The following is a 14636-nucleotide window of genomic DNA, read 5'->3' on the forward strand; positions in this document are numbered from 1 at the left end:
AGAGAGAGAGAGAGAGAGAGAGAGAGAGAGAGAAGAAATTCTCACTGTCTTCCTCCCTCTTCCCTGGAGGGAGGCAGCCTGGCAGGACTCATTACCATGGGTTCTCTGTCAGAAAGGACAGTTTTCCATGCAATACTGGAGGGTAAGGGTCCCTGGGGGGAATGTGGATTCAGCCCAATCAATGTTTTTAAAACTACTTTTCAGATTTAAATCTTTAAATGTCATGTATATGTGTGGCCTGCACATATGCCTATGCACCATGTACATGCCCAGCACTCATGGAGGCCAGAAGGGTGGTTAGGTTGCCTGGAACTGGAGTTAGAGACGGTTGTGAGCCATGCAGGTGCTAGGAATCAAACCGATACTCTTACCTAAGAAGCCATCTCTGTGGCCCTGAAGCCTTGGAAGGCCCAGTGTCTTCCAGCATTAGAACTCCAGCCTCCCGAGTCCCAGTTCAGTGCCATTCACACAAAACTGCGTCTGACCTTAGCACCTTCCTAGGGGACTGCTGTTGTATCAGATGGTGGGGGGGGGAGAAGTGAGGGGGGGAATGGGGGTGGCAGTTACCATGTGTAACACTTGGGATTCAACCAGTGCAGCTTGCAGCTTTGGTTTCCCTTCTGTCCATTCATACTAAGTTATGAGTGTACTGGTACAGACAAAACACCTTTTGCTCAGAGATACGGTTTTAGCCAAAGTAAACTGATATTCCACTAGGAATGAAGTAATCTGAGTTAGGAAAGTGAGCCCACCCGGAGAGAAGATCTGGAGCCTATCCTTGTGGATGGAGAGCGGACCTGAAAGCAAGTCCTTTACCTTCCACTATCAGCTTGACTGTGCTCTCTCCTCTCCCATTGGGGTTGACAGCTTTGCACTTGTACAAGGCTTCATCCAAGAAATCCACGTTTCGCAGCAGAAGGGACAGGATGCCCTCAGAAATCTCACTTTGATCCACAGAGACTCTTCCTTCATACCAGGCATTCTGGTCTTCGAGTTGCTCTTCATTGTCGTAAAACTGGTAAACCACCTTCGTGAAAACTTGAAAGAAATCGTAATACCTGAAAAATCGATAAAACTCACGATCCTCGGCGTCATATTCTTCTATAATGTCTTCTCTTTCCCAGTAAAACTCAAGGTTCTCTGTGCTGTCTATGAAGGAGAACTCGCACTCAAGGGTCACATCAGTGAATGGGTGGGCCCGCACCTCTTCTGTTGACGCTGGATTGTCAAAGGAGAAATGAGGTCAGCAAATGCCAGTGACCACACAGCATTGGGTAAGGAACAACGCTATGACACAGACGACACAGAGCTGTTACTGCAGGAGGTTGGCTGTTTATAAAATCACTAAAAGGCTGGAGAATTGTGCCCAAATATGTGCAAGGAAGATGAGGCATGTCATGTGTGTGCTGGGCCCCTGCCTTCTGCCAGGCATAGAATGACACAGCAGAATAAATCCATCAGAGTGGACCTGTCAGGGAGCTGTGTCACTGCGGGTGTTAGCTCCAAAGCCAAGCTATGCTTGCCAAGTTCTCACTGTCCCATGCACCGTACACCATAACCTTTGCATCTCCTCCATCAGTTGCCAGCTCAGCCCTTAGGTAAACATGGCTGACTGACAGGGCAGGCGTCACTCCCAGAACCTTAATGTCAGAACCATCTTGAAATCATTCCTTACTCTCTGTTTCAGCAATCCAGGAAGGCACATTGGAATGTCAGGAAGATGGTTAATCCGTGCACATCTTTCAGTAAATCAACTTGTTTTACTTGTCACACAAATACCTCCCAGACAGGGTAGAGCTCTCACTAGGGGCCTGATGGTGGTGGGGACCACAGCCATGGACTATACACAACTCATGGGTTCTTGGCATGGTATAGATTCCTGACTGTAATCGCATGGTTGGGGGGGCCAAGGGGGCAGAGCACCTGACTCAATATTTTCAAATTATTTCCACCCTGAAGTTACCACCCACAACACATGAAGACCTTAGCTTGCCATTTCAATCTCTCTCTCTCTCTTTCTCTCCCTCCTTCCCTCCCTTCCTCCCTCTCTCTCTCCCATTCCCTCTTCCTCCCTCTCTCTTTCTCTCTCTCTCTCTCTCTCTTCTCAGGAACCCAAGTTGCTCACGGTTCCAAGGTGAGACACCTGTAGCAGTTCAGAAGGAAAAGATCTTTTAGCCTTTAGAAAGGAATTGTGAGGCCTCTGCTTGCCAGTGGTGGAGTCTACATCCTTCATTACTGAGAGAATGGGACTTAAGCATCAAAGGTGGGACTCCAGTCAGAAGGACCCTGTCTTTCCTCTCTTGCCCCTCCTCCTCCTCCTCCTCTGCCTCCTCCTCCTCTGCCTTCTTCTCTTTCTCTCACTCTCTCATTATCTCTCTCTCATTACCTCTGTCTCTCTCGCTGTCTCTCTCTCTCTCTCTCTCTCTCTGTGTGTGTGTGTGTGTGTGTGTGTGTGTGTGTGTGATCTATCTTTCTGTGTCATCTTTGTCTCTGTCTCTCTTCATAGAAATGACAGACAGCAAAGGGGACAATCTGGTGAGAGGGAACCTCAGCAAGGGCTCTGCTTTTTATAAAATCTGTGATGAAATGGAAGAAAACTGAGTTAAGCACTAAAAGCAATTCTGGGTGAGATGTTAAGAGGGCAATGAAGCTTCCAAGCCATAGCAAGGTGCAACCCCCAGGCATCCAGGAGAGGACAGAAGGCACAGTCTGCCCACTCCAGCACACAGATTAGACTAACAATTGAAAGGATAGACCTGAGTAAAGCAGTCACCCTCCCTAATATGCGTGGTCCCCATTCTATCTTAGTCCAGAAAACACCAAAACAGCTGGCCAACCTCTGAATAATAGGAATGCCTATGTGAATGCTTGGGCTCTCTTTTGCATGCCTGCATACCTGAAGTGACTCATAGGATCTTCTTGGGTCTCGGGCTTCTGTACTTAGATGAGAATCACACCTCTGGCTTTCTTGAGATCTCCATCTCTTTGTTTATTTATGTCTCTCTCTCTCTCTCTCTCTCTCTCTCTCTCTCTCTCTCTCTCTTTCTCTCTCTCACTGTGTATGTGTGTATGTGCGTGTGCATGTGTATGTGCGCCTGACTTTATCAGTTTATGCTTATTTTGTGTTTACGATATACTAAACACATTGTAAGACTTTTTTTTTAAAGAATTATTTATTTTATGTATACGAGTACACTATAGCTGTCTTCAGACACACCAGAAGATGGTGTCAGATCCCATTACAGATGGTTGTGAGCCACCATGTGGTTGCTGGGAATTGAACTCAGGACCTCTGGAAGAGCAGTCAGTGCTCTTAACCGCTGAGCCATCTCTCCAGCCCTTAAGACTTTTTTTCTTCTTTTAACTTTAGTCTGCAAACTATTCGGAAGCAGATGCTCTCTAATACTAGGAGGTGGGTTGTTCAAGGACACAGTGCACTTTGTGGGTGGTAGCAGACTCTGCTGAGTCTCCGGACTCTGGTTTCAAAGCTCTCCCTCTGAAATGTGCTCTCTCCACTAATAGTAGTCATTCTTTCTAAAGCTGATGAGCAAATCAGTTACCAAGGAAACGGATGAATGGATACAAAGAAAGGCAAGACAGAAGGGACAGCATAGGAAGGAACGTGTCATGTAATGCTTATAAGGATGGATTTGCACATGTTTTAACGCTTTTAAAGCCCTGGTCTAAAAAAATTACAAATCCAAGCTCTGGTTCTAAATAACTCCTTACCAATCATGTAGCATCAGGCAGCTTCGTTTCTGTCTATATAATTAGGATACCACCTGCTCCAGTGGTGGTGAAACACCTTGGGATTTCAGTGACTGTTTTTATATGACGTGGCTCAGTCATCTTCCAGAGGGACACAGGAAGAGAACAGATGTGTGTGGCTGCACTCACTCTAATCTCTCTTAGAAGGATATGTATACTACTCCTTGGGGGAATCATTGATATTAGCATCTAGGGTTCAGCCTAGGAGGTCTTGCTACAGCTGTACCCTTGCAGTCTTGGAAGAAAAGGGTCCCCAGTCTAGAACCTCAAAGTGCCAGCCAATGTGTAAAACATACTGGTTATGCTAACAGCTGCAACTTCCTCCTTCTCATCAGCACCCACGCCCATTCTTTTTAATGGCATGGATAGCACTTTAGTGTGATCAGCCATCAACCACTTTGTCTTTGTCCCATTTACCTACACACATACATGCGTGCACATGCACACACACACACATGCACACGCACACGCACACATACACACATCAATCACAAAACGAAAAGAGCCAAGAAATATTGCCCCAGTGAACCAAGGCTTGTATTAATTCCCAAGTTATCTCTGAGGTCTAAGGATATCTTCAAACTGATGCTGCCCATTGGAGATGAGAGCCACTGAGGGAGGGCTCCTGAGAGATGGCATGCACCTTAAAAACTGTAATGTGTTAGGTCACGGTGTGGAACAGTAGTTATCTTGTAGAGTTTGCACAGTAGCTTTTTATAAAGTTCTTTTTATAAACTTCACATATATACTTCAGGTTAGATCAATTATATTAACAATTTCAAAATCTGTGTCTGGCTTATCACCAACATTTTTGCAGACTTGAGTACAAACAGCTTTAGAAAGAAATCATGTTGTATGACCAAGTATTCTGATACTATAAAATTGAGTTCTTTTCAAAGTCACTTGAAGGTGGGGGTTCTGAGTGCATTTTAATTTCTGTTGGGAAGTTTGCACTGAACATGGGGATAAAGTTAGCCATGTGGCTATGGCTTCAAATGGACAAACCACATTTGAAGGGAGGGATTTCTTGTTAAAACAGAACTATGTTTTTACAAAATGTATATTATATTCACCTACCCATCTCACCATGTTTTGTAAGGCAAATATAATAATTGTTTTTCATATTTAGCAAATAACAAGACTTGATATTTGAAGAGATTAAATCACATGCTTGGTTTTTATTTTTATTATTTTTTAATCACTGTCCTCATGATCTCCAAAATGGTTTCAGAAATTCAAAGTTTTTAAAAAAAAATCACTCACCTGCACCGAGAAGAAGAAGTAGGTTAACCCACACCAAAAAGAAAGCCATTCTGTGAGAAACAAAAGGGTAGACATTTGTTTCAGCTAACAGAAAACCTGGGTCCTATAGCCACAGCCACCTGTGAGGAGTGGGGTCTTCATCAGATCACCTGTACTGAGCGAAGCCACCCCCAGCAGACAGGTCTCTCTAACCTGTACTCCATGTGTGAATGTCAACTAGGCCACTCCACTCCATTTGAGGAGTTCTAACATAGACGTATATCAATGTCTGTAGATAAAGACACAACACTTGGCTTCATTTCTAATTATTCCTCCACATTTTAAGTTCCACTAATACATCTGAGCATCACAGTGCCATGCCCCCAACACACACACACACACACACACACACACACACACACACATGTACTATTGCCTGTATCATTACCAACATCATTTAAGGGATAATATGACAGATAACAGCCACTAGGACTATAGCCAAATATCATGGCAGAAAAGTTCTAAAAATGTGTTTTTTTATAATTCAACAAGACTTTACTAACTCTTCCTGATACGACGAAAACTTTTCATCATTAAGAGAGATAGACCCCCAGGCATTCCCAATCGCTTGCAACTCCAGGTAAACACAATTTTCACCCCTTTGCAGTTCCTCTGCCCTCCACACTGCCATGTAATTCTCTTACACATTAATAACATTTGTTGTTTTCAATGATCCTAACAGTAATGTGGGTTTAATGTAAAATAATTTTTAATAGCCAAGAATATTGAAATCCCTTTCAACTTATCTGTTTTGCTATTTATATTCACACCTAACTACAAATCTAGTGGGCTGATCGTTCCTCAAGAACTGGACTAGGCACTCCTCTTATTTAAAACATCCATCAGAGTAGTCCATATATTTTAAATCCAATAAATATTCATTAATAAAACTAAGTGGATCCGGCTTTTTTTTTTTTTTTACAAAGTTTCACTGTCCAAAGAGGGAAGTGGGAATAAAACAACCTCTCTAAAAACAAAACAAAACAAAACAAAAACTCAAAACAATCAATCAAAAGAGATCAATGCACTAGTACTAATAAAAGTAAATTATTCTAAAAAAAAAACCCAGAAAATTCCACCCAAGTAGCCAGGCCTTGCCTTTAGACGGACTTCTTGAAGTCCGTCTGGCTTGCAGAAAAACCGCAGAGAAGTCTATGAACCATTGCTGTAACAACATGATCATTATGGAACCGGACACAGTTGGAGTAGACACCTCAACACTTGAGTTACACTGTGAGATGCTTGACTGGCCAGCCATTCCTCCCGAAAGGAAGAGGCATTCTCTTTATGCAAAGAACTTACCTGTACGCCAGCTGTTTTCTCTGATCAGCTAGGTAAGAAGCAGGTGAGGCGGGAGCAGCAAGCCTTCGAAGGGATAGCTGCGTGAGAGTCCTCAGGGAGAGGGCTTAGGGACACTGCTATTACCAACCTGTTGCCACAGATGTTCAGTAAGGAACTGTGAGAAGACAATATTTCCACAGTCATAGTTGTTGGTTTAAAAGTCTTTCTAGGGGTCATGAGGAAAACTAAAAAGAAAATTCTAAATCTCTGCTGGGCACTTATTCTAAACTCATTTTTTTTTAAGTCGAAATTTTGAAGTCTAATAAAATAGTATGTGGGAAATATTTGCTATGTAATTTTGGTGGACAAAAAACAAAGTACAACACTTTATATGCATTTGGTGCATGAGGTCAACCTTGTGAGGGGAACTGTGTGCTCACAGAAGAAGAAAAATACATCATTATAATAATAGCAGTGATTATTTCTCGGGAGGGGGGTGGGATTTCAATTCTAGTACTCTCACTACATGTTCCTGAATTAGTGATCTTTTCTATTACATTATGACAAAGATAAATGGAAAAAATATGAGTGACAGACGTTATACACATCCCGTGGTACAGAGAATGAGGGTCCAGAAAGGAGTGTGCAAAGGAGACTTCTCCCTTAGTTTCTTCCTCTTGTGAGTAAGCACAGATTGCATCCTACTGAATGAAGCCTCATCCGTTAACACACAGACTCATATTCAGTAATGGAAAGTTCTTTATTAAGACATTTGTCTCTCTTTCCCATTCACACCACCCATGGATTACTATCCCATCTTAAGTGGGTTAACTGCAGGCTGACCCTCAGAATAGCCAAGGTGAACTGTGGTCCAGGATGTGAGTGAGCCTGTCAGTCAACATGCTCCTATAGTAGGGCAGATAACACGGTGCCAAGAACTGCAGGTAGCCTCCAGCTGGGAGTCACGTAGGATCATACATACACTTCATGCTCATTTATGACTGGTTTCTGTCACAGATAGATCAGCAAAGTCTTTGAAAGTAGCATATATTGACATTTTGCTTAACAGTGTTCCACTCACTGTATTTTGTCAATCTTCTATCCATTTGTGGGTTTGAGGTCAATGAGTAATACTGTTATAAACGTTCATGTGTGCATGCTTGTGATGACTTTTTTTTTTCTTTGTTCTCTTTGGTATATTCCTGAGACTGGGTCTGCTAAGTCATGTTAAACCCTTTCAGACCATCCTGATGGGTTTCCAAAGTGACTAACCCATTTTTTCAATTCCACCACCAGCCTATGGGATAGATTATAGCCTAGGAGCCCATTGTTCACATATGCACCAACACTGGTTGCTATTTTATTTTGGCTTTTCTAGGTGGGCACGAGTAGACCATTGTGGCTTTTATTCACGTTTCCGGATGACTAACAATGTTTATCATCTTTTCCTGTGCTCAGGTGATATATACTTGTTTCCCTTCTAAAATTGTACTTTCCCCCAATAATCTGTGCTTTCTATTCCTACACAGGAAGTCCTATACACTTACAGGCAGTGTGGTGTTTTTCATTGAGATATTCTCCCATATTCTTGGGCACCTAAATACTTGATCCCCACTGGTAACACTGTTTGGGTAGGCTTAGGAGGTGAGGTCTTGATGAGCAAAGTATGTCACTGGGGATGGGTTTTGAGGTCTAAGGTTTCAAAATCCATGAACCCTTTCCAGTGTGCTGTCTTTGATTTTCTTCCTGTTTGGGGTTCCTGGGTTCCCCAGATGTGAGCTCTCAGCTGAGGCTGTGTGCCGCCTACTACCTCTGCTCCGATAAAATGGACTGGAAGTGTAAGCCAAATAAATTTTTTTCCTATACATTGTCGGTCATGGTGTTTTATCACAGCTACAGAATAGTAACTAAGCCAGGCAGTGATTTAATGTTTTAAAGAATTATGACTACTATAAGTTAAATTGCATTGTGATGGCACCGAGCTCCATCATATCTTGTGACTTGGATAGTTAATTAATTCTTACAAAGCTTGGTTTTATTGTATGTAAAACGGTATTAATACTATCTGTTTTACAGTTTGGAGATGGTATTGAGTAAAATATTGATCCCAAAGCCCATAGGACAGTATATGGCACCTAGAACCAACAACTGTCACCTTTTTTAATTAAAAAAAAAAAAGTGTGTGGGTATTTTGCCTGTATGTCTGTCTATGCCCTTGGATGCCAGAAGAGGGCGTCAGAGCCCTTAGGAGTGAAGTTACAGGTGGTTATGAACTGGCATGTGGGTGCTTGGAGTTAAGTCCAGGTCCTCTGGAAGAGCAGTCGGTGCTCTTAACTGCTAAGCTGCCTCTCCAGCTCCTATTTTTAGCAATTATACTTTTCAATGTATATCCACATAATATTTGTGTTGGCTTACAGACAATTCTGCTAGGTTCCTCCCAACAGCAACCTAGCAACAGCTTGCATCATTGCCGGCCAGGTGCAAGCCAGATACACCAGCCCTCTTCTTCCACTCTCTCTCTTTCTCTGTTCCCACATGTTCTGGGCCAGCCTCACTTTCTCTCTTTCTATCCTTCTCTGCTCCCTATTTCTCTGCCTCTACTCCTTTGCCAGGTTCCCACTCTCTTCCCTTCCCCCACAATAGACTTCCTAATATCAGGTTTGTCAGGTATCTACCTGATCCGCCAGGTACTCCCTTACTCCCACTGCCACATTTATATTTCATAACAATTTGATCAATGAGTATTTGTAAGGTAATAAGTTGGGAGTTTATTTTAGTTCATTCATCATTGAGTTAAGATTAGCTATCAGGGAAACTCAACATAAGAATGAAAATGGCTAGCCAGGATGTTGCATCACTTTAGTTCCAGCACTTGGGAGGCAGAGGCAGGTGGATTTCTGTGAGTTCAAGACTAAATTCATACAGTGAGTGTCTGGACTGCTAAAGTAAGCTCCAGAGCAAGACCTTGTCTCCCACAAACAGTGTCAATTTAGTTATGAAATATAGGCTAAGCAAGTAGTTAAAATAAGAAAATATAGAGTCACTCAAGCTTGCCCCCTGCCCCAAAAACGATTTCATCAGGTTTTAGATGGGGGAAAAAAAAGCTTATGATAAAGTAAACCCAATGCTAGTATCATGTAGCACTAATAAATGCTCAGCCAAAGATACTCACATGCCAGAAGATCATGTTATTACCTGGGTTTTCAAAATAAAGAGAGTCCAGCCATCAATAGTGAAGGCTTGCTTGAGAAAAGGCATATAGGAAACCATCCAATCTATCGGTTCTCCAGCAAGAACAAACTAAAGCCGAAGACGAGCTGCTGCTAACGAAACCGGTTGACTTTCAACTATCCAAAGACTTAATTTGAGCCCCTGCAACCACAGAAGTTGACTCTTTAGGATGTATTCAAACACTACAGTCTCCAGCAAAGTACAATGATATGTATGCTATCATGAGGAAATGCGATGTTTTTGTATACTTACTAAAACTGATAATTAAAAAATAAAAGGAATTACTAAATTTTTACCTACCTTTAGTTTTGTCTCAATAGGGAATTACTGTTCTGGGCTTATTTGTTTGTTTGGACAGGGTCACTGTGTAGCCCTGGTTGGCCTAGAACCCAGTATGTATAGTAGGCTGTCCCCAAACCTGCTTGTGCCTCCCGAGTGCTGGGACTAAAGTAATACACCACCATGCCTGGCCCTGAGTCACTGAGTTGTTTTAAAATTTTAACTGCAGTGATAGGAAAATGAAAGAAGTTCGATCTATCCTAGGGTTATGGAGATAAACTAAAATGAAAGGGATTCTGTGGTGGAAATAACTCAAAACCCTGTGTTCCAATCTGAGCGTTTGACCTTCATCTTATAGGCAGTGGTCTTTGCACATAGGTTTCACAACTGGCAAAAACTACTGGAACTCTCTGTGTCTCTTTCTACTCTGCTTCTATGGTTTCCCTCTGGCTTCTTGGGTTAAATTCCTAAAAGGGAATGAGAATCACACACATGCACTCACGTACATACTTCTGATTGCCTTCATTCGGTCAGAGTTGTACAAATGATGAGCTCCCAGGCAGCCTATAGATGGCCTCTCTGATCAACTGTGGTCTTGAAGTAGAGTCCCATAACAAAAGCATAGCACCTCAAATTTTGTTTTCAACTAGGTGCCTGCCAACTAAATGGCCTACTCTGGCTGGTGTCTGATATGCACAGAACTCCCAACCTCAACAAACTTCCTATGATTCTAATAATCACAATATTTTTGAAATGCCATATGAAGGTAGATGCCCTTTGAAATACTGTCTAGTCACTACTTGAAAAATCTTATCATTCTGAATGAGGGGAAAAAAAGCACACGAGGCTAGGTTCAATGAAGCCCTGTGTCGTAATTTAAAGGTCACGGACTTTGGAGTCACACAGACGTAACACTAAATTTCTACAATGCCTGTCACTATTTATGTCACACAAGACGTTTACTCTCAGCTTAGGTTTCTTCCAAAACGGGGTTAAAATGTAATTTATCTGATGTAGAAAATAAAATTAAATGTCAAGTTCCTGATAAACGAAGATGCTTAATAGGTGTTAGTCTGCGCTTAACTAAAAATGTTCATAAATATACTGCTACTCAGAAGCTGAGGCACTGTGGGGACTGGAGGTACAATCACAAAGGAAGATGTTCCTCTCAGCGCCTCTCAGGGACCTTTCAACCCAGCCTAATCACAAGAAGAGAGAAAGAAAGGAAAGAAAGAGAGAGAGAGAAAGAAAGAAGAAAGAAAAAAATCAACCAGGCAAGTCAGACGTACTAGTCCAATCAGAGAAAATTATCTCAAAGAAATTACACCTGCAAAACTGCATAGACCAGAGATCACCATGTAAAGGGGAATAAATCGGACTTGGAAAGACAAATGTCCCACAGTTTCTCTCATACATTAATATAGATTTTTAAAATCTCTCTCCATATGTAGAAAAGATACATATATAGCTGTGTGTGTGTGTGTGTGTGTGTGTGTGTGTGGTGTGATGTGTGTGTGTGTGTGTGTGATGTGTGTGTGTGATGTGTGTGTGTGTGTGTGGTGTGATATGTGTGTGTGTGATGTGTGTGCAGAGAAGGGACTGAGTGGAAGGGAGAAGGGTTTGGTCTGACAGGAAGGGGTAAGTAGAAGAAAACAAATACTGCAACCCTCATATGCAGAACATTTGTAGACATAACATGAAAGTAGAAGGGGGTGGTCTGGCGGGAAGGGCTGGGGCAGCAAGGGAGAGTGAGGGTGGATGGAAGAGGCAAAGATACAATGCTATGCATGGACAGACAAGTTGTAAAGAAATGCATTACTTATTACACTTACATAAAAATTACAAACAAATCATGTCTGTAATGAATGGTAGGGAGTTGAATATAGAGGCGCACACTAAAAAAAAAAAATGAAAATAAAGCTTTTCTTTACATGGGAGCCTATTCTGAGTGAGGAGATACGCTGTTTACATTGATCCTGATAGTTTTCTTGTTATAGCTTCAAAAATAATACCATGTTCAGCTTTTACAAGACAGTTTCTGTTCGATGATCTGCTTCCATCCATCCTAAATTCAACAAGTAGATATTGATAGACCAAATCTTTATTAAAATAGGTCATTCTTCAATCAGTATACTTACAATTTTGTCAGTTTGCCCATTTCTTTGCTACAGCTCCATTTTCTATCCTCTTTCCTTCACTGTTTATTTAAAAGGGATTTTCTGTCCCATTCAGGACTTTCTGCATAGCTTCAGTTTCTACTATTGAGGTCATTTTTTCCCTATCACCTGATGTGTAATCTTAGCTCTTTTTCTCATTCACAATTTGTTCTCCTTTTACACTGCTACTGTTTGTTGTTTCACCAGGGTACACATTCTTATTCTTATTCTTATTCTTATTATTATTATTTTAATTTTTTTTTGGTTTTTCGAGACAGGGTTTCTCTGTGTAGCCCTGGCTGTCCTGGAACTCACTCTGTACACCAGGCTGGCCTTGAACTCAGAAATCCACCTGCCTCTGCCTCCCAAGTGCTGGGATTAAAGGCGTGCGCCACCACTGCCCGGCTAGGGTACACATTTTTAAAGCATTAAGTATTTTTGATCACAGTAGGGTTTCTTCTAGAATACTAGTTTGATCTGATATAAGGCCTGTTTTAAAGAAGAAACTTCCAAATCAAGACATTTGCAGATTTTATTTTATTTAGACACAGTTTCTTTTTTGTTACCCTGACAGTCCTAAAACTATGTAGATCAGGCTGGTACTCACAGAGATACTCCCACCTCTGCCTCCTGAGTAATCCCAGCACTTGGGAGGCAGAGGCAGGCCGATTTCTGAGTTCAAGGCCAGCCTGGTCTATAGAGTGAGTTTCAGGACACTCAGGGCTACACAGAGAAATCCTGTCTCGGAAACAAAACAAAACAAACAAACAAACAAACAAAAAACAAAGAAAAAGAAAAAGGGAGGAAAAAAAGCAGGTACCATTACGCCCTGCACTCATTTTTAACTCCACCCATGGATTTAAACTAACAAACTATATCTTCCCATGACAACTCAACCATTAAAACTTGGCTGTGGCCAGGCGTTGGTGGTGAACGCCTTTAATTCCAGCATTTAGGAGGCAGAGGCAGGCGGATTTCTGAGTTCAAGGACAGCCAGGGCTACACAGAGAAACCCTGTCTCGAAAAACCAAAAACCAAACCAAAACAAAACAAAAACAAAAAACTTGGCTGTGAAGAAGCAAGAAGTTTCTCATCTACATGACTCAGGACATGAATGTTTTTAAGGAAAAAAGCAATCCCACTGGCTACCACATAACCGTGTAACTTTGTTGTATTTAAACAAAGAAAGCTGAAGTAACTCATTTCCATTAATGGCTTTATAATTACAAAATGTAATCTCAGAAAAGACTGAAATTTTAATGGGATCAGGATGAAAATACATCTACTGGAATTAGTGAATTAGAGCCAGAATCAAGAATTTCCCATTTAAATTCTATCTAGTTTGCACTTGTAGCAGACTCCGGAAGCTTTCCACATGCGAACTCAGTGTAAGCTAGCTCAAATCAAGGGGCCTCCTCTATCGACTCCCCAGCTCATTCCCATCTACAAAAGACCAAAGCCCACGGGGGGCGGGGGGGAGGGGTGATTCTGTGATCAACGTGGACGAAGTTCTTATTCGACACACACTACTTTTACAAAGGTGCTTTTTGTTATTGTTTTTGCTTTTGGTTTTTTCCCAGACCAGGAATCACTGCATAGCTTTGGCTGTCCTGGAATTCGCTCTCTAGACAATGCTATTTTTTAAAAAAGACAACAGGCCACCAGGGAAGGTCTTTAAGCTGGTTTTCGAGATGGGGCGACTGCAAGTGTCTGACTTTGGCTTTTAGCTCCGAAGAGGCCTTTGTTCTTCACCGGGTAGCCCTGTCTAGCCTGCGACTCGCTATGTAGGTCAGGCGGGCCTCAAACTCGGTACATTTCAGAGCGGGGCCTAGAGGCGTGGGCCACTAGGCACGTTCTCCTCAACACATTAAATTCTCGGGCTCCGTGCGGGCGGTGGCTGCCCTCTCCGGATCCCGCAAAATGGGAGCCCAGTCTCTAGCGAGAACAAAGGAGGCGGCGCCCGGTGACGCGTTAAGGCCCCGGAGCTGTTTACTCTGCCGGCCAAGGCCACCGGGCACCACACTATAAAGGGCGAGCAGCCCGCTCCGGAGAGTCTCAGGCCTCAAGCTCGCGGTAGAGAGCCAGCCCCGTGACGTCCCGGCGAGCACAGCTTCCCTCCTGCGGTTCCCGGGAGCGCCAGGCCTCGGACGCCGCGCCGCGCGCCACGTGAGGCGGAGCCCGCCCCCCGGGAGCGGCGCGCGCACCCGGCGCCGAACGTCGCGTGACTCGGCCGGCGCGCGGGGTGAGTGCCCCGGCCGGGCCGCGCCGCGCCGCGCCACTTCCGACGCGGTGCTCTTTTAAGGTTCCGGGGCGCGCGGCCTCGGCTCGCGGCCTGGGATCGGGCGGGATGGAGGAGGAGGCCGCGCTCGGGGAGGCCGAGCTCAACTGGTCCCGCCTGAGCGTGCCGGCCGAGGCGCTGGAGTCGGAGCTGGAGGCGCGCGCCGAGGAGCGGCGCGGCGCGCGGGAGGCGCTGCTGCGGCTGCTGCTGCCCTACAACCGGCTGACGTCGCTGCCGCGGGCGCTGGGCGGCGGCTTCCCGCACCTCCAGCTTCTGGACGTGAGCGGCAACGCGCTCACCGCGCTGGGGCCCGAGCTGCTGACGCTGAGCGGCCTGCGCAC

At 43.7% G+C, this 14636-nt stretch overlaps 2 protein-coding genes across 2 annotated transcripts in view; one reads left to right on the forward strand and one right to left on the reverse strand.

Annotated features, from left to right (window-relative positions):
- LOC116086405 (V-set domain-containing T-cell activation inhibitor 1-like) overlaps nucleotides 1–5080 on the reverse strand; it is a 9542-nt gene extending 4462 nt beyond the window's left edge. Inside the window, exons 1-2 of the mRNA XM_031364688.1 lie at nucleotides 5032–5080; nucleotides 817–1218 (exon numbers count right to left, since the gene is read on the reverse strand). Of these exons, the coding sequence (XP_031220548.1) occupies nucleotides 817–1218; nucleotides 5032–5080 (451 nt within the window). The remainder of the gene's footprint in view (nucleotides 1–816; nucleotides 1219–5031) is intronic.
- A 9127-nt stretch (nucleotides 5081–14207) lies between these two features.
- Lrrc58 (leucine rich repeat containing 58) overlaps nucleotides 14208–14636 on the forward strand; it is a 13462-nt gene continuing 13033 nt past the window's right edge. Inside the window, exon 1 of the mRNA XM_031360014.1 lies at nucleotides 14208–14632. Coding sequence (XP_031215874.1) covers nucleotides 14365–14632 — 268 coding nt within the window. The 5' untranslated portion in view covers nucleotides 14208–14364. The remainder of the gene's footprint in view (nucleotides 14633–14636) is intronic.

Source organism: Mastomys coucha, unplaced genomic scaffold (genome assembly GCF_008632895.1).
Source record: "Mastomys coucha isolate ucsf_1 unplaced genomic scaffold, UCSF_Mcou_1 pScaffold12, whole genome shotgun sequence".
Lineage (NCBI taxonomy): Eukaryota > Metazoa > Chordata > Mammalia > Rodentia > Muridae > Mastomys > Mastomys coucha.